General features: G+C 44.1%; 2 protein-coding genes across 4 annotated transcripts in view; both read left to right on the top strand.

The window, feature by feature from the left end:
* Window positions 1-4: 4 nt before the first annotated feature.
* GEM (GTP binding protein overexpressed in skeletal muscle) lies at window positions 5-11,749 on the top strand. 2 transcript variants are annotated; one of them, XM_058275729.2, is made up of 5 exons: window positions 5-125; window positions 1,451-1,790; window positions 7,909-7,985; window positions 8,756-8,960; window positions 10,403-11,749. In XM_058275729.2, exons 2-5 carry the CDS (start codon window positions 1,460-1,462, stop codon window positions 10,678-10,680), a joined length of 891 nt encoding a protein of 296 aa, XP_058131712.1. In that variant the 5' UTR covers window positions 5-125; window positions 1,451-1,459; the 3' UTR covers window positions 10,681-11,749. The 2 variants fall into 2 exon arrangements, with proteins under 2 accessions (XP_058131712.1, XP_004474769.2); XM_004474712.5 differs by lacking the exon at window positions 5-125 and adding an exon at window positions 281-1,158.
* Window positions 11,750-15,025: 3,276 nt separating this feature from the next.
* Window positions 15,026-19,050, top strand: part of CDH17 (cadherin 17) — a 104,125-nt gene continuing 100,100 nt past the window's right edge. Inside the window, exon 1 of one of the 2 annotated variants that reach the window (XM_058275724.2) lies at window positions 15,026-15,292. The gene's annotated coding sequence lies outside the window, so the exon portion shown is untranslated. The remainder of the gene's footprint in view (window positions 15,293-19,050) is intronic. The other variant, XM_058275727.2, reaches the window with a different exon arrangement.

Below are 19,050 nucleotides of genomic sequence, written 5' to 3'. Positions count from 1 at the left end.
CGCGGGCGGCGGAGCGCGGGCACGGCGCGAGCAGCCGGCGCGAGCAGCCAGCGCGCGGGCCCGGGACCGCAGCGCGCACGGACGCCCGGCACTGCGACGCCCACCCGGCCGGCCGGCCGTGCCCAGTAAGGGGGCGCTCCCTGCGCCGCAGGGGGGCTGGGGGGAGCACGGGGGCGGTCCCGAGCGCAGGACTGCCTCCAAGGTGGAGGGGAGACCCGCCGCCGTCTGCGCCGGGGTGTTCTGGCCGGGGGCAGACTTTAAGGTGCAAAGGGGGCTGTTTCTTTCCAGCAGGTTCCTTAGCTCCAGTCGGGGGGAGCCTCACCTCCTCCTACAGCTGGCAGCGCCCGGTGATTCTTCTTGCTTTTGTTGTGTGACTGCAAGTCTGTCAACTAAGGCGCTCCTTTGAGGGGTTAAGCACCGGCCCGCCGTCCGGTTTAGTGGCCGGGGAGCTGGGGCGTGGAGTGTGTGCGTGGGTCTCCCGATGACAGTGTACATGCCACTAGTTTATCTCCAGCTGCCAGGGAGAGCAGACCTCTGTGCCGCGGGGAGGAGTCTTGCAAAGGGAAAGTTGTGGCGAAGTTATTGCGCCGTCATTTAGGAGTCTTTGGACTTCCGAAAGGTGGAAATCTAAGTTGAATTAAGGAACTCTCAGAGTGGACCTGGATTAATAAGAGTGAAGCACTTTCAATGCAGTTTGATAGGTCTGAACGTGGCCAGGTCATTTCCATGTGGGGACGAGGAGGCTTGGGGCTGATTTCTGTGCGCGGGGGCAGAGCTGAGGCATAAACCTCGCACAGAAATTCTTTTTTTTTTTGCCCCAAATAATAGCCTAGTCAGGCAGCTGGAGAGCATCGAGGCAACTTTACTAAACATGGAAGTTCCAATAAGTGCATGGCCAGTCCAGCCAGGGGGAGTGATGTCATTGCCACGTGTTTCCCACCAAGGCACAAAAGCCTGCTGGAGGTGGTGCAATTAAGAGCCATGTTTAGACAAGAGCAGCTAACCTGGCCAGCTGGTCCCCTGCTGCGTTAACTGGTTGCTTTTCAAGCCATCTCTGGAGGCTGATTCCTTCTCGCTGCTGCTGGGCCAGCTCTGAGTGGGGATTCTGAGGTTGCTCTGAGGATGGAGGAAGCTGGTGGGCAGTGGGTGCTGTTAACGGTACTTTTTTTTTCTCTTTGCACATTTAACAGTCTAGGAAGCCTCCATGAGGAGCTGGGCACCAACAGTGTGGGGAGTGTGTGTATGTGCGTACGCGCGCGTGTGTGCGTGCTGGGTTGAAGGCCTGGCTTGTTTGGGGTTTGGGGCTGCTTCGTTGGTATTCCTTATATCAGGTATGCTCACTTCCCACCCCCTCTAATAAAATGTCACCTTCGACTGACCATGTGTTTGAGCCCCCTGAGCTCTCGCTCATGCTTACCAAGACTGGCCTCTTGGCCACTTTGCTCCCCAGGACCCAGCGATGACTCTGAATAATGTCACCATGCGCCAGGGCACCGTGGCCATGCAGCCGCAGCAGCAGCGCTGGAGCATCCCCGCTGATGGCAGGCATCTGATGGTCCAGAAAGAGCCCCACCAGCACAGCCACCGCAGCCGGCACCCTGCCGCCCCCGAGGACCCCTGCCGCCGGAGCTGGTCCTCCGACTCCACGGACTCAGTCATCTCCTCGGAGTCAGGGAACACCTACTACCGGGTGGTGCTCATTGGGGAGCAGGGGGTGGGCAAGTCCACTCTGGCCAACATCTTTGCGGGCGTGCACGACAGCATGGACAGCGACTGCGAGGTCCTGGGAGGTAGGTGGCTCAGCCCCACGGGCTTCTGTCCATCAGCAGTGGTCAGAGAGACTGAGCAGAAAGAGTGAGCGGGTGGGTCACTGAGCCGCAGAGCCGGGAACTGGGATTCTTGGCTCTGGCTGGGAGAGCTGAGTCGCCAGAAGAGTCCTGGCAAGGTCCTTGGGGCAAGGAAATGAAAATGCTCATAGAAAAGGAGCAAAATCTGCTGGATCTGGGCCAGAAAGGGAATTTCTTGTCTTCCAACTTAAGAGGAATTGGGGAATTCTGATTAAAGAGGCCAGAGCCAGAGAGTCGAGATCCCACTGGCTTTTGCTGGCTCTTACCTGGACCTCATCCTCTCCCTCTTCTTGTCTCAGTTCTCCCTCCAAGGGTTCATTTTGAAAAGTTCTCTGCATCCCTCGGAAGAAGGTGACTGTGGCGAGGGTGAGAGCTCTGCATGACTTAGCCTGAAGGGCACCTTGCTCGGAGAGCTCTTAAGTACAGGCACAGCCTTGTTTCCATGATTATACCTAAAACCAAACCAATTTGAAAAGCTGTTAGGACGGATCCATCAACTTCTTTTCTGCCAATATTAGAGTCTTTTGGTGTTGAAGCGGGTCACAATCTGTACTTGAAATACTGCAGTTTTAAAAATATTTGTAGTATCATGATATAAATACTTTATAAAAGTCTTATAACTTTTCAAAACAATTTTTCTTGTATAATCTCATTTAAAATATTTAAGACTTGCCTATTTCCAAAACTAATTTGAGGTGACATCATTTCATAAGTAGATGCATTCCTTAACTCTGTGTAAAGCACTGCCTTACATTCTGGGAAGTAAGATGCAAATCCTAAAAGCCAGTGGTATTCATACAGTGTCTTTTAGCCACAATTTCAGAGACTTTGTCATGCATGACCAGGTTAGCTACATGTCCCTATTTGCAGCTATAGAAATGAAGGAAGAACAGTACATTGCTTGCCCAAGTTGCAGACTCACAACTGAATCACAGGCTCTCAGAGTAGGTAGACACCTTCATGATGACTCAGTTCTACCCTCCACTTGATGCACATGAATCCTCCTCCCCACTATGAACAGCCCATTTGAACTAAACGTTTTATTCTTCTTGACTATCTCCAGTGTCAGGGAGTTCACCACATCATGAGGCAGCTCAGGAACTGTGCTATAAGTGATGAGTCACTGATGTGACACAGATTCTCTCCTCACTACTGAGATCTCAGGAACAATGGCTAAACCAAGAATCAAGGGAGAACTGGGGCCAGTATTGCACAATGGACCCTTTCTTTCTTTGAAAAAGTTGATAGGTGGCTGTTGTGAAGAAAGAAGAAAGGGAGGAAGGAATTAGCATGTAGAAAGAGCGTGTGCTATGGCAGAGACTCTTTATTGGGTGCCTTACATTTGCTATTGCTTTTTTTGGTTGTTATTTTCACAAAATTCCTGTGCTCATATGAGTAAAGTGAGTCTCAGAGAGACCAAGAGACTTATTGGTGAAGCTGTGATGAAAACTCAGGACTTTGGATTCTTAGTTCAGTCCTTTTCACTTTCTGCTATTTATTGATGCACCTGCTATGTGCCAGCACTCTTCTAAGTACTTCCCACACAAATTTTTGATAATATTTACAAAAGTTGAACTAATTTGGTATTAATATCCTTATTTTACAGGTGAAGAAATGGAGGCTTACAAAGTAAAGTGATTTTGCCAGGGTAAAAAAGCTAGTACATGGTACAACCAGGATTCCAACCTAGTTGTGGTTGATGTGAAGTCCTGTGTTCTTTTACTATGTGAAGTGACCCTGGGATCTAGTTCCCAAATGCTGTTAAGTCCTATGGCACATATGCTTGGGCATCAGCCATATACTTGGCTCTGGGCCAGGCTCTGAGATCCACAGGGTTGGATGAGATATGGCCACTGGTTGGAAAGCCGTTGAGTATCAGTGGCTATGAGTCAGGACAGGGTAAAATTTAATACCTTGAAAAGGGACAATAAAGGTGCTTGGGGACTGAGATAAGGAAGAGATCAACCCAAAGGTTTTGTTTGTTTTTTTCCAAAGGGAGAAATTGAAAACATTGGTGGATAGGAGACTTTCAGAAATGTTTGTGGATTAGAATGGAATGGTGTCTATCCAGAGGGTAGTATTCCCATAGGCATAGAGTATTGAGAAGACCAATTCATACCTGGAATTTGGGAAGACAGGCTTCTATGTTTGGGAAACCTCTGTTTATCAGAGATAGACAAATAGGTAGGTAGATAGGTAGGTAGGTAGGTAGGTAGGTAGATAGATAGATAGATAGATAGATAGATAGATAGATAGATAGATAGATAGATGGAATCCCTACCTTAGCTCTTCAGAGTATCTTTGACAGTGAGAAACTTCTCTAGAAACCCATCCAATCTAATGTGTTCTATCTGAGTACTTGATTTATACCATCTAGGATTGCTTCTGTAGGTGACTATTGGAATCGTTAGTTGGCTTTATGTTTCCACAGAGGAAGGTTTAACTTTTCCAAAGCATGTCCCTATATTGTTCCTTTTTGGGATTAGCCAAAAGAAAAAAAAATTACAGAATATTCTAATCATTTCTACTAATAAAGATGGATACTGTTAAAATTATATTGTAATAATCATATGACTCTGTGGTATACACTTAATGCAATTCATTCATTCATTCATTCATTCATTCCTAAACAATTACTGAACATCTACCATGGAACTTGGTGAGGCACTAAGAGATATATAAAGATGCATGAAACTCTTCCTTCAACATGCTCCAAGTATGCACTGGAGATCAGATATACACTAACTATCAATCAAGGGAGGAGATGGACTGGCCTGTAAGTTGGATGATGTGGGTTTGGACCCCAGCTCTGACACTGACTTAGCTGGGCACTCAACATAACCTCCTCAAGCTCCCTCATTAGAAAATAGGGATAATCCCTACCTTTTAAGGTATTATGCGGATTAAAGGAGATAGGTATTATATAATAAGCATGCAATATTGTGCCTGGTGCATAGTAAGTATGGAATAAACATCAGTTAGAGCTGATTCTGAATCTACCATTTTCTTTCCATGTGCTTACCTCTCAAAACTGTCAGTTTCACTGCTGTGGTCCCCAAGCATTGTGGTCCTTCTTGGCTGGGGTCCTTGAGATGTGCAGAGGAGATACAAGTCACTAGAGGACAGTATTCTTAGAGCTGCTCCTTCCAGGGCTCCCTGGGATTCCTTGAGCTATGGATGCTGAAAGCAGTTAAAGGTTTGGTGGGGAGGGATGGGGGTACAGAACTTTTGAGGGACTGCAGGAGTTGGTCCCAGCATGTGAGACTCCTATATGGGTTCCACACACAGTCCTTGAGCCAGACTTGAACTGGGGGTTCCTGGCCCAAGAGGGATCAGGGATCAAATAAGCAAAGACAAGCAGAGGTGCAGTAGTCTGGGGAAAATGGCTCCTGACCACAACCCCTACCCCTAGAGCATCCCTCTACCATGTCAGGGTGTCTCTCTTACTACAACCCCAGCTTTCACTTAGAGCAGAACAGAATTGAGGGCTGCCCCAGCCCCAGGCTACCGAAAGCCTCCCCCTTCTCCACGTACTTCAATCCAGAGCAACTGTTAAAGAGCTCTTTTAGAGTTTCTTATCCCTTCTCCTCGCCTGATTAGTACTTGAAAAGGTGACTAAGGGAGGAAGAGAAATCTAGAGCTCTGATTACACTCAGACACCCCGGTTAGCTAAAGGCTGTCAACAGGGTGCATTGTGTGTTTCCAAGACTCCTTGGGGCACCTCTGGCACTGCCAGAGGTGATATATAAACCTGGGCGCTAGAGCACCCACACGAAGCAGGGTGAGATGTAGTGTGGGTTTGCAGGGAGGGGTGAGGCCAGACAAAATTCCAGAATGGCAGAGCATTTTGGCTTTACTTTCATGGCTGTAATCCTCAGTCCACTTTTTCTCTAGACTTGTTTTGATTTCCCTTAAGCCAAGAGAAAGTTTGAGTTTGCTTTTTTCTTCAGCTATTGGCATATGGTGTGTTTCCATTTGAGCTGCTTGGCGGTCAAGCAAGTTGCTTGTCACTGTCTTTCTACCTGCTTTTGGGTGGTGAGTGGTGGTGGGCTGAGGGCAGAGACAGTGCTTCATTGACTTGAGTTTCTGAGCGTAGGGAAGGGTTTTAGAGAAAAGATAAAAGGCATGGTAATAAGGGGCGGTCACCCCTGGGATCTGTGCTGCTGGCTCTGCTGATTTGCATGCGGCTCCATCAGTTTGCATGTTGAGCTCATGAGGCCCTTCCCTCCGGGTCCACACCCACTGCGCATCCCACCAGGATCCCATCCACTCTGTGTGTTGTGGACGCGGCAGACATGATGGGCTTAACAGGTCTTTAATCCAACCAGTGGGAAACAATTGCGTTGATTAGAAGAATGACATTTTAGAGGTGGAAAAACAGACAGAGTCACCTGCTGTTAGCTTTCTTCTCATTTGCCCACTTTTTCTTTCCTTCCTCTCTACTGATTCCAGTTCTTAGATGAAGAAACATTAAAACAGGAGCATTGCTTTCTGAAGCCCCTCATTTTTATGAAGCAAGAAATGCCTGGTTCTCCCAACATAGCACTTTTTCCCCTCCAAACCAGTATAGCACTCAGACTAGGATTTACCTGTAGGAGGAAATGCCAAGGATGGCAAGAACCATCTTCCTCCTTCTGAACAAGTGGTAACATGTTTTGAGTTTCTACTTTGTGCCTATGCTTAATAGATGAAACGGTCACACAGCTCTAATTGGTGGGTACTATTATCAACCCCATTTCACAGACGAAGAAACTGAGGCTCAGAGAGCTTAAGTGACCCAAAGCCACATAGTTAATAAGATTAAAATTCAAGTTTGCTTGTGCTAAAAGCCACTATGATTTATTATCATTCATTCACTCATTCATTCATTCAATCAATATTTATTAAGCCCTTACAGTGTATGGGGCACTATTCTGGACTAGGGGGATATAGCAGTGAACAACACAGATGCACATCTCTGTCTTAACACACTAGGGAGTAGGAGGGAAAGAAAATAATGAAATAAGTTAACTGTATTGCATGTTGGATGGCAATAAGCTCAATGAAGAAAAATAAAGCAGGGGAAGGGGTAGAAATATTGGAGCAGAGGTGTCTCAATTTTAAATAGAAGGTCAAGAGACACCTCACCCAGAAGGAGGCTAGGCAGCAAGTCTGGCAGATATCTGAGCCAAGAGATTCCAAGTAAAATGAATAGTAAGAAAAGTGATAAAAATCATAATTTTCTAATGCTGAAATTCGAAACAGGAAACCTCATTGTGAAAATGGAGAGAGTGGGGTGGGCACAATTCTATAATGTTGATAGGAATCTCTCCTGCAAAAATCCCAGTACTTCCTGTCCCCTCACTGATTTTTCTGGGTGGGAGCTGCTTTGGCTCATTGTACTGCATTCACCTTACATCTACACTCAGTCTGGGTAGAGCAGGGAGGAAAGTTTCCATTACCAAGTAGAGTTGGAGGCTGTGCTTCTGCTGTACTCAAATGGAAAAACAAGCTCCGCTTTTTTCAAGAAGGAAAACTTCTACCAAAACAAGGATTATCTCAAGATTTTTTTCTTGCACTTCTCCAAAAGGGAGGAATGTCTCTGAGCTCAAAGCTTGTAAGGTTATCAGTGACTGATCAGTAATCACCCCACTGAAGGGTACAATGGAGGGATGAATTTCCCATGTGAGGCTTATGGCAACAGTTTTGAGTTTCACTGGACAGCTAATTTTTTCTTATAGAATCATCCATTGAATTTAAGTGAAAAGCTGTGAGTTTATTCTCTCATAACTGGTTTTGCTATATAAAATGTCCAGGAATGATGAAAGTGAATGCTTTTCACTTCAGGTGGTTTGTGATTCAGGTAGAAGATGTAGGTGTGCAGCTTAGTAAGTAATGGAAGGATGTATGTAGAATGCTGTTTAAGGTGATAAAAAAGGTCATTTAACTTTGTGAATATCTGTATATTTACAAAATTAATTGCATATTTAATAAATATTGTCTAGCACAATTTTCTTCATGATCCTCATATAAAAGTGTGCATATTTGCCTGACTCCAATATCACTTGTCTTTCTTTTCTAGAAGATACATATGAGCGAACCCTGATTGTTGATGGAGAAAGTGCAACAATTATACTTCTGGACATATGGGAAAATAAGGTATGCAGAACCCATAGCTCTCTGCGAATTGCTTCAGGCTTGCTTTCCAACAGGCCCTTTGATGGAAGTGTGACCTTGCCGTATAAAGCTTTTGTTCTAGATGAAGTGGGCACACTTACTTGATTAAAAGCATTTACTTCTGAAGAATGAGGCTGTTCAAAAGAATAGGTCATTCACAGATGAGTTCTGAATGACAAGCAAATTGCAGTGATTTGCCCTTAGTTCTGTTCAAATATACAAAAAAAGTGTATTTGATTTAGGGGAAGTAAACAAATATGGGCCATTATTTTAAACTATGTGAAACTATCTTCTTTGAAGTTGACAATCTCAGTAGCAGTCTTCAACATTTGCTTTTTAAAGATTTGGGACTTTAGAGCATATATTCTAGACTTTCTATTTATTGAAAACTCTTAAGTTTTATCATGTAGGAAAAGCAAAAGGGAGTTTTGGGAAGTCAGAAAGGGCTCCTTTTTGGTAGTTAAGATAGAAATTGGAAATGTTATTTGGCAGAATAGTTGCATTATTATCAACCGAAGCTGTAGGGGAAATCAGAAACAAATCATTTTTGTACAAGTACTATATGGGCTACCATATAGTACTAGACATCTAGTAAGCAGTGAAGATGGATACATTTTGGGGAGTCTGGAGCAGTTCTCTTCCTTTCTCTTATCAGCAAGGATACTTGAGGGTGAACATATTGTTTCTTTTCAAAAGCATGCCTCATTTACTAGGCCAACCTGAGCTCCTGGAAAATCTTCTCATTTCTTTAGGGAGAGAATGAGTGGCTCCAAGACCACTGCATGCAAGTCGGGGATGCTTACCTGATTGTCTACTCCATCACTGACCGAGCGAGCTTCGAGAAGGCATCTGAGCTGCGAATCCAGCTGCGCAGGGCCCGGCAGACAGAGGACATTCCTATAATCTTGGTTGGCAACAAAAGTGACCTGGTACGGTGTCGAGAAGTGTCTGTATCAGGTAAGAGTGAGGCCAGTGCCATGGAAACATTCTCTGGGTCACATGCTTTTCCTTCCCCAAAGTGCTAGTACCCTCCTCTTTCATGGGGCTCGAACCAGGTACTCATTAAAATGCTACATGGAGTTTTACGTTTACCTCTAGGACTACTGCCTTCCCAGTGGATCATCTCCATACTGGTTACTGTTCCCTCCTCCATCTGGCCTATCTGTAGGATCCAGTTCCTGCTTTCCAGGGAGTTTTCTGGAATTCCTTTATAGGATTCCAAGCTTATTGGCAGCACCCCGCCCCCCCCCCCCCCCCCCAGCTGCGTCTCCTTGTCCTTATTCTCCAGGGAGATCCTGAAAGTTCAGGGAAGTGCAAGTAGCATCTTTGTGCAACAAGGATGGGGATTTCTGATTTAAGGGACCTGTGAGAAAGTTTCATTGGGAATAAATATTATACTCTGGCTGGTAGTCTGGTCTATGTGTCCGCAAGAAAGAAGGCCACCCCTGTCCTGAATTCCAGTCAAGGCTTTGGTCTGAATGGTATCACATACACGTCTTCATAATTAATGTATGGGTAATTCATGATTGCTGAAGGAACACCGAAGTGCTTTTATAGCCCTTGAGATTGTTGGCCTAATAGAGGTTTTGGTCCTAGTATAGTCATGAAAAAGAAAATATTGTATTTCTGCTTAGGAGGGAAAAACCCATTCAATATAAATGTACACAACTAGTTTGGAATGTCTTACTATTAGGACACTCTTTCCAAACAAAAACTTGAACACATGGCCTTCAAACACGATAAAATATTTAGAATTGAGACTGTTCCAGAAAAGCCTGTTTGTATAGTTTTCTGTAACTCTAGCATGTATTTGTACAATTCTCAATTTTTTTTTCAAAATATTTCATTACACCTTTTTTTTTTTTTTTTAAAGAGGGAGAATCCAAGTAATAGAATTCTAATGTTAAGTTCAGGAAACCCAAGTTAGGAAGTAGAGTTAAGAATATGGGCTTGAGAGTAAAGCAGGCCTGGATTCATATCTGCCACTTGCATGCTGTGTGAACTCCCTCTCAAATGTTTAAAAGACTTCCATCAGTTTCTTCCTTTATCTTATAGGGATAATAATGTTGTTTGTAGGTTGTTTTAAGCATTAAAAATGTTTATAAAGCACTTAACCTAGTTCCTGGCACATAGTGAGTCAGTTATAATTAAAGCTATGGCTTTGACTCTTATAATCTGTATTAATTTGATGCAATTGGATTTCCACGGATCCCTTGGTGAAACTCTTTGCTTCTATTTATGCCCTGGGAGGACACGTGGCCTCCACTATCCATTGCAGATATGACTGACAGAGGACCTTGAGGACAATTTTAAACCAGGAGTCTCCAGCGGGCTGTGTATGCTGAGAGATAATACTTTGTAGCCCCTCTAACTTTCTCCTCCCCTCCTTTCCTTACCAGAAGGGAGAGCATGTGCTGTGGTGTTTGACTGCAAGTTCATCGAGACCTCCGCGGCTGTCCAGCACAACGTGAAGGAGCTGTTTGAGGGCATTGTGCGGCAGGTGCGCCTGCGGCGGGACAGCAAGGAGAAGAATGAGCGGCGGCTGGCCTACCAGAAAAGGAGGGAGAGCATCCCCAGGAAAGCCAGGCGCTTCTGGGGCAAGATCGTGGCCAAAAACAACAAGAATATGGCCTTCAAGCTCAAGTCCAAGTCCTGCCATGACCTCTCTGTGCTCTAGGTGCCCAGAGTCACCCAGATGTCCCCCTGGACATCGCTGAAGGCCATTTGGACCAATAATCTATATTAGATTGGATACTTAAGTGTTGTTAGATATGGCTTCCCCCGTTGCAGCTGGGAATTAACGAGTTAGCCTCATGGGCAACATAATGCATGGGGAATGAATGATCTTTGTAGAGTCTGTATTTATTCACAGGAAAAGCCTTGCCCTTGCTACTAGAACACTTAACACTCAATAGAGGACGTGTTTGGTGTTCACATGTGTTTTCTCTCTCCTTTGGATAGTAGAAAATTGAAGCCTACAAGAGAATGCCTGGAATGAGAACTTTTCATTATTAAAATTTTGCCCAGTGTTCTGATATGTGATTTTGAGGCCAGGGGATCATAAGCAAATACAGGAAAGCTGTGGAAGGGTTTATTCAAGGGAGAGAGAACTTTCTATGTATCTTATATGCCATGGAGCTAGACTCACAGAACTGGGCTCATCATGATCATGACCATTATTGCTCCACAAAACTGTGAAAAGAAATGATGGACCTTGCTGGAAACTAAAGCTTAGCAAACAGCTTTTATTCAATACCCACAGTTAGGAATCCAGAGATTTACAGAACTGGGAACTGATATATTTACAACTTATGGATTCAAAAATTTTATCTTATGTGTCTTTTACAGTTTTTTTTATTTAGGAGAAAATTATTTTATCAATCAAATTCTACTTAGTCAAACCACCTTTTATGTTTCTTTATTTTTGAAATTATAGAGCCATCATAAACATATTTTAAGAATCTGAATACAAAAAATTTTAATGGTCTGAATTTTTATAAACCATATAACAAATATTTCCAGTAATTTTGTTTGACCCTTGCATACCACAGCTCTATTTATTATTATTTTGCAAAATAACCATTTTAACATTTGATAAAGTATATTTATGAACATATTTCTTAACAGGAAAATGTCCATTTTATTACCATTTTCTATCTTTTTCATAATATGCAATTTTTTACCTGTATGTCTTATAAAAAAAGAAATAAAATCTTTGGGGGAAAAAAAAGCATTCTTAAACATTATTCCTCACCAAACAAGTTTATTATGATTATTTTTATATAGCTTTTGAACAAGCACATTCTAAAGAGAGATACCTAAAATATCTTTTTTCCATTAGCAGAAACCCAGTCATTATCTGTTTTAAAGATTATCCCCTATATCTTATCCTTTGGAACTGTGATTTACAGTAACACAAAATTATTTTTGGCTGATACAGTTGGGAAATATTGGGGGTCATCTAAAGGAGTTATAGAAAAAGCCAGATTCATCTTTTATATTGGTCTGGCAAATTCCTGATGGAACAGATGGGCCCAGCTTTGCTCCCTGAAGTCTCATGGTCTCAAGCGTGACGAAAGCATTAGAGGAAATTATAAAAGATTACAGGAAAAAAACGGCAACTGGTGATCTGCAGCCTGAGATTGAGTCAGGCAAGGCTTTAACCAGATCCCCCTCTCTGACCTTAATGAAGGTCGACCTTAATCGCGTGGCATCTCGCCAACAGCACGTGCAACCCTTTTCTCTGGAGTGGGACTTCCCAGTGCTCCCTCGCAGACCCTCTCTGCCACTACCTGCCCTGTCTGCCACACCTGCGTCCCTGTCTTTCTAAGGAGCAGGCACACGCTGACAGAGACCACCATGTTGTCTTCCACATTGCCTACGGAAGCAGAGTTTTGGGTTTTTGTCTGCTGTTTACTTGGCTCCTGCCCCCAAGTAGAGAGCTGATTATAGTACTTACATTGTAAGGTGGTTATGAGACTCAAGTCTTTTGTATCTGCCATATATTAAGAACTCAATAGATGTTAGTTGTCCTTGTTTCACACCCTCCATTCTGTATAAACTAGCATAGTTCGTATGCCTCTCTCCCCTTTCAAATGGAAACTCCTTCAAGTGAGGGACCACGACTTATTTTCCTCTTGATTCCTCTACTCTTCAGTGCAGTGCCTTGCATATATTGAACATAGAAACACAACTATTTCTCCTTGAATTTAACGGTTCTTCCCAAAGGCCACATGAAGTTGACAGGCCACTTTATAGCAAACAACTTCAGAGGGATAAGAGACTTGTCCCTTTGAAGGGACAAATTTGTTCAGACGATAAGTAGGCAAGGACTGGAGTCATTCTAGTCATCTGCATTTTCTAGAATTCAATACCGTTTCCTATGGACACACAGCCCTTTCCATCCCTGTGTAACACAAACACACCGCATACATGCTCACATACACACACGGCCCTTCACATCACACCTCCACCCCACACATCCACACACCCCACACCATACCACATGCCCCTAAGCAGCTTCCCCACCCCTCCCCACCCCCCACTACGTACACACAACACACTTCCACAACACCCAGTTTCACACCCCACACACCCACTACACACATACCACACACACCCACATAGCACATACACACTCCGCAGCCCCACACCCCAGCTCACCCTCTCCCTCACTCCACATTCACACACATACCACACACATACCTCATATACTCCAGGTCCCCTCACACCCCCATCCCACACTCTCCCTACCCCAGACATACACACCCCAAACCACACGTCACACACATTCTTTATCCACACTATTCTTGTTCTCACAGATTCAACCTTCTTCATCACTTACCTCAGATGTTCCCAGACAAATGGCCAACAGATCCCAAGCATCCCAGGCTTAAGAGCGTGTTCAGGATTGTCTTACCAGGGCCCCCTCAGCTTCACCCAGGGCAGGACAGTGAGGTGGTTATTCCAACCCAAGACGCTTTTTGGTTAAGAATTATAGTTCTGGAGTGAGACAGACCTGGGTCTGAATCTGGTTTTATCAGGTAAGCCCCTTATCTTCTCACAGTCTCAGTTTTCCCGTCTGTACTTGGGAATAATAAGACACCTACCTCATAGGGTTGTGGTGAGGATGATGTGAGACCTGCAAAAGTACAAGTTATTATCCAAGGGAGAACTACAACTACTTCTCTATTGCAGCTTCATGCCTTCATTTACTCATGCATTTTTCAAACAATATTGGGCATCCAGGCACTGCTGGTTGCTGGGAGTATCATGATGACTAAGACATTGCCCTTGTCCTCAGAGACCTTGAGAGTAATAAATTTGACTATCCCAAAAAGCCAGAGAAGATGCCATCGGAGATAGGGAGAAAATGAAGAAATTGTAGAATTATATCTGGGAGGGACTGCGTTTGCTGCCATTAGATAAAATTCAGATGAAGGAAACAGTGTTATAAAATGATTGTTTTAGATATTGAAAAGCAACTTTTAAAAATTTCATTTTGGGAAGAGGGAACTTTGCAGAAAGTCTGGCTTTTAAACATCCTACATTTTTGTTTACAAATATATGAATTATTCAATAGAGGGAAAGAGGGAGTCTAATTCATTTGGCCAGATTTATGGAGTCTTTCTGCTTGTGCAAGGTGCTGTGGAGAATACAAGGAGAGTGAAGACAGGTTTACCTTTAAGCACGTTAAATTTAAGCAGAAAGTGTGGTGTTGGTGAAGACAAGGGCACAACAAAACCAGACTATGATGTGGAAGGTAAAATGGGCCATCAGAGCCATGGGCAGTAAGGCAGTTGGAGCCTGGGTGAGAAAGACTTCCTTGTTCAGCTAGCGCCTTCGTGGCTCTGTTCTTGGAGGAAGTGGCTTAATCTTGAAGACTAATTGTGATTTCCGATTTCCACGGGTAAGGTCGGTGGAAAGGAAGAAAAAGGGAAAAGTTGTTCTATATAAAGAAAAGAGCACGAGCAAAGACGGAAAGGCTGGAAAGTAGAAAACCTGTTTAGAAAAATGAGAAGAATCCAATTTGGGCAGGGGCTTTCTGGTAGGAAGTTTAGTAAAGTGGTTAAACCAGTGAGACCTCATTTCAAAATCTTACTTATTGGTTTACTAGAGCAAGTTACCTAACCTCCACAAGCCTCTATTTCTTCATCTGAAAAACAAAGGTAATAATACCCACCTCCTAGGATTATCATGAGAACTAAATGAAAAGTGCTGAACTTGCTGTCTGAGAGGAGGAGTAAAGTGGGAAGGTGAGTTGGGGATCACTGCAGCACGCCCTGAGTTCCAGGCTGAGAAGTCTGGGTTTGGTTTAGAAGGCATGGGAGCTCCTGGAACTTTCCAAACCAGGGTGTGACAAGGTCAAAGCGGTGTCAGGAGAGCCTGGCAGCAACCCAAAGGCGCGAGGCCCGCGGCCGAGAGACCAGTGAGCGCTCAGCGACGGAGCATCACGCCCCGGGCCGCGACGGAAGTCGTTCACGGGAGAAGCCGCCCCAGGAAGTGCATTCGGCGCGTTTACTGACCTTAGTGCGCCTGTCCGGCGGTGTGAGAGGCTTTGGACTGGCAGCACTTCCAAATAAATGAAGCCCCGATTCCCTCAAGAGCCAGACAGCGGTCCAGAAAGATAGGGGAGTGAGAGAAAGGAAGCAGGAGAGGGGAGACCCGGTCAGCCAAGGGCCTGGTCACGCGGTCAGGCGGCAGCGAAGATGCCTGGAAAACCACCGCCAGCGGTAACGCGCCTGCGCCCTCAGGAACTGTGCAGCCTTCACTCCCAGGGAGATGAGATGGTAAGTGTTATACATCTGCTTTTCCTGTAATGTGGCCAGGGAAAAAAGTTAGGTAAAAAAGGCCCTGAGGTGTTCAGCAAAGGAATGCCGTTTGCACAAATGGCTTTGCACGTGTAGGTGTGTACACACGTGTGTGCACTTCTGGGTTGGGGGATGAGCGAGATAGGAAGGGAAAGCTCATGGTTAAAATGTACTTCCTGGCAACTAGAATTACTTCAAACAGCATCTTGTTCCTCTTTTCGGTATGTATTTTCCAGAAATGTGGATGCTGTCAGAGGTCTTAGGTGTTTCAGTGCCAAACAAGGCAACTGAGTATTCAAGAGGTGCACGCTCTTTCTTAAACTCAAGACTAGTGGTAATTTCTGTTTGCTGGGATCGTGGTCAAATAAGCCAAAAGTGGACCTGCATCTTCTGTTTTACTGAAGTTTTTAACCACATGATTTGAAGTAGATTAGCTACACTCTTACAGTCAGGCTTTTGAAAAAATGGAAACATGGCATGGAAATATAGCAGGACTAAGGGGTACTCTTGCTGGTATTACCCAGAAACCCCAGGTCAGTTGTTTGAGTTGGAGAAATCTGGCCTCCTTGTGGGTAATTTGAAAGAGTTTTAGAGTTGAAAGGAATTTGAGGGATTTGCAAATTTATATACCTATAAATACATACCTGTATATACATATATATATGTGTGTGTGTATATAAGTATATATATTTTTAAACCAGATGAATTTAACAGTAGGGAATAATTATGGTATAGATGCAGACATTTTAAAATAAATATCTGATGGAAGAATTCCAACCCAGGATGTGAATGTTGAAGGAAGAGTACCTTATTAGCACAAAGGAAGAATAAGTGTGTGAATATCAGAAAAGGGGCAGGGAATAGAATAATGAGGAGTGCCACTTGAGCAGTCGGTCAGCTTTTATTTGACTGAAAAAAAAAAACTCAATCAGATGTACGTGAAAGTAGTAAATTTTTAGGGGGTGGTGTGAGGTAGGGACATGAGGCTGGACAAGGCAGTGCAGAAGGTGTGGAAATCCTGTTAAATATGATGACTGAGCGCCAGCTTCCCACATATGAGGTTCTAGGTCAATTTCCAGCCCTTGGTATCTCAAAAAAAAAAGTGTTTTGTAATTTCTAAAGGGTCATTTAAGTCTCTAAAAGTGTACTGAAGTGTTGTGCACATATGAAATTGTATTAGGGCTTGTTTGCACATCAGTTGCCTTCAACAGTGTGGAGAGAGAACATCTGTTTTGTTTCCCACTGGTGTGTGGAAAAGATCTTTTGGAGTAATTGCACCTCTCATCCCCCCAATGCCCCCTGTTCACTCTCTGGATTACAGCATATAGGTGTTCACCTACTTTGCTGACACCACATTGGAATGACCTTGGTCGTTGTCCCCTTGAATGTACAAAGCCAGAATAGAAACATTAGCAGTCAGGAAAATACCAACACAATCTACTCTGGCAGCAATAAAGCAGGGCTCTTAATTTGATTTCCTTTATCATGTCTTTGAGCATCTTCATACAGACTGGGCAATGAGAAATGCTATTTTAGGTGCTAAAGAGTCATAAAAAAATCAGGTTGATAGTGACCTAGTCCATTCCCTTGCTTTTAGGCAGAACAATGCTTCATCCAACAGATAAATGGGACTCTGAGATCTCACAGATGCTTCCGGGTATAATTGTAATTATGGGAAAGAAGACAGAAGTGGACACAAAGAATCCTCCTCTTTTGTGATTGAGAGAGAAGATACAGGCTGTGCAGCTCTGTGAGAGGGAGGCTGGAAAGGGGATGGAATGGCGGCAAAGCCGGTGGGATCTGGAGATGGGTAACCTGAGTTTGAATCTGGCTCCACCGATTCCCAGCTACAATTAACTTAATTTTTCTAAGACTTTTTTTCATGTAAATGGAGAAACTGAGTAAATGAATTAAAAAAAAAAAAAGGATCCACTTCACAGAATTGATAGAGAGAAAAAATGGAAAATGCACAAAATGTTTGATGTGGTCCCAGACATGGTGAAAGCTTAGGAACTTTTAGTAGGTTTTTAAAAACAGTTATTATTAAAACAAACCCCAAGAGCCTTCCAAGGTTGTCCTAGGAGGAATTCTACAAACAGGGAGGGGCTGTTTAGCAAGAGAACAATTTTCTCCATTGTTCTGCTTTCTTATCTTCTCCTTGGACAGTCTAAGTACTATTCCGGTCCTGGTTGGGAAAGGGGCCCAGTCACCCTGCCTAGAGCCCTGGCTGAAGGCTGGACACAACTCCCTTAGTAGCCAACAGAAGGCTGAATTCTTCCTAATACCCTTATTGCTTTCTAAGGTTGCTAAGCAACCTGAATTCTGTTTGAAAACATATTCATTTCTAACGTTAGAGGTGTTTAGCCCCCAGCCTCTTGGAGTGCACAAGGGGCACAGCTTCTGGAGCTTCTTGCCAGGCTTCTTTTCAAAGCCTCCTGCTTCCGGTAGAGGGTTCCCCTTAAGAATCCCCGTTCAGGCACTTAGAGGTCCTGATACAAAGACCCCGAGGAGCAGAGGCCTTCTCTGCTCTCTGCAGTTCCTGTGATCCAGGCATCTTCCTTCCCTAGATGAGTGGCCAAGTATGTTTCTTCCACACTTTATGTGAGAGCTTTGCCCTTCTCCACCACGGGTTTTTATCCTTGAAAGTCTAGTCACAATGCCAGGCTTTCCCAAAGTATGTTCTTTAGAACCCTTGCTCTCTGTGGGGTTAACGTGAGTTCTGGTGAAAAGGGGACATTCCCTGGTCAAATACATCCTGAGAAAATTAGGTTAAAGAAAGTGAAATAGGTTTTTTGCATCAGCTAGAGTTTATCGATTGCAAGCAACAGAAACTGATTTGGGCTAAGATAAGGGAGAAAATGAAATTATTAGAATGATTCTAGATAATTTATGGAAATTAAGGGAAAAGCTGAACAACTAAATCTCTGAAATGACAGGATCTGAAAATCAGGGATTTCAGTAGCAGGAACACATAGACTGTTAATAAAGTTTCTCTAAGGGAGACACTCCGCTCCCATAATCTTTCGTGTGTTTGTAATACTGCTTTGGATACCACACTTGGCCGGGGTGCCTGGAGGTGTGTGTGCGTGTGCGAGTGTGTGTTAGTGTATGTGTTGGTGGACGAGTGTGTGGGGAGGAGTGGTTCCCCAAAGGAAAACTTGAATGTTGTTACTAAAGGAAGGGAGAAGGGATGGTGGACAGGCCCAAACAATAGAAGTCCATTACTTTTATTCACTGGAAACCTTCTGAGTTTTTGATACTGCTTTTTGTCTTGGGCAGGGAAAAATAGAGTACACATCATTTCCCATACTTATTCATTCAAGGAACCCTTGGGAGCATCTTATAGGATAAATGTTTCACAGAACATGTTTTGGGAAATGCTGCCACATACTAATAGATAGGATAGTGTAACATTCCCATAATAAGAATGATGTACTTTTACAATAGCAAGTTCAGTCTTGGTTGGCTCTTCAGTGTGTCCCCAAATCCCTTTGAATTTCCATATTGGTATACACAAAGGACAAGGATACACACTCAACACATGCAAAGACTGAGTGAAAGTGGGTCTGAACTTGCTGTGGTGGGGGACCCTGGACCCACAGATCCACCCCGTGCCCAGAACCTGGATGTCAGCCTGGCAGGATAAAACCCGACCCCTAGCAGCTCAGGGATGCCGGCGCATCCTTCCTTGCTGCCCCAGCCTGCGTGCATGTGCCCTGGAGGCAGCCTGACCCGGC

This window comes from Dasypus novemcinctus, chromosome 14 (genome assembly GCF_030445035.2).
Source record: "Dasypus novemcinctus isolate mDasNov1 chromosome 14, mDasNov1.1.hap2, whole genome shotgun sequence".
NCBI lineage: Eukaryota > Metazoa > Chordata > Mammalia > Cingulata > Dasypodidae > Dasypus > Dasypus novemcinctus.
Note: the sequence above shows the minus strand (reverse complement) of the source record. Positions and strands in the feature narration are given on the sequence as shown.

What these genes read in the sequence shown, in the direction of transcription:
- GEM (XM_004474712.5), top strand. Translation starts at nt 1,123, where the DNA reads ATGGAGGAAGCTGGTGGGCAGTGGGTGCTGTTAACG. An exon ending in GGCAGTGGGTGCTGTTAACG is followed by an intron (nt 1,159 to 1,450) that starts GTACTTTTTTTT and finishes TTTGCTCCCCAG; the next exon opens with GACCCAGCGATGACTCTGAA. An exon ending in CGACTGCGAGGTCCTGGGAG is followed by an intron (nt 1,791 to 7,908) that starts GTAGGTGGCTCA and finishes TTTCTTTTCTAG; the next exon opens with AAGATACATATGAGCGAACC.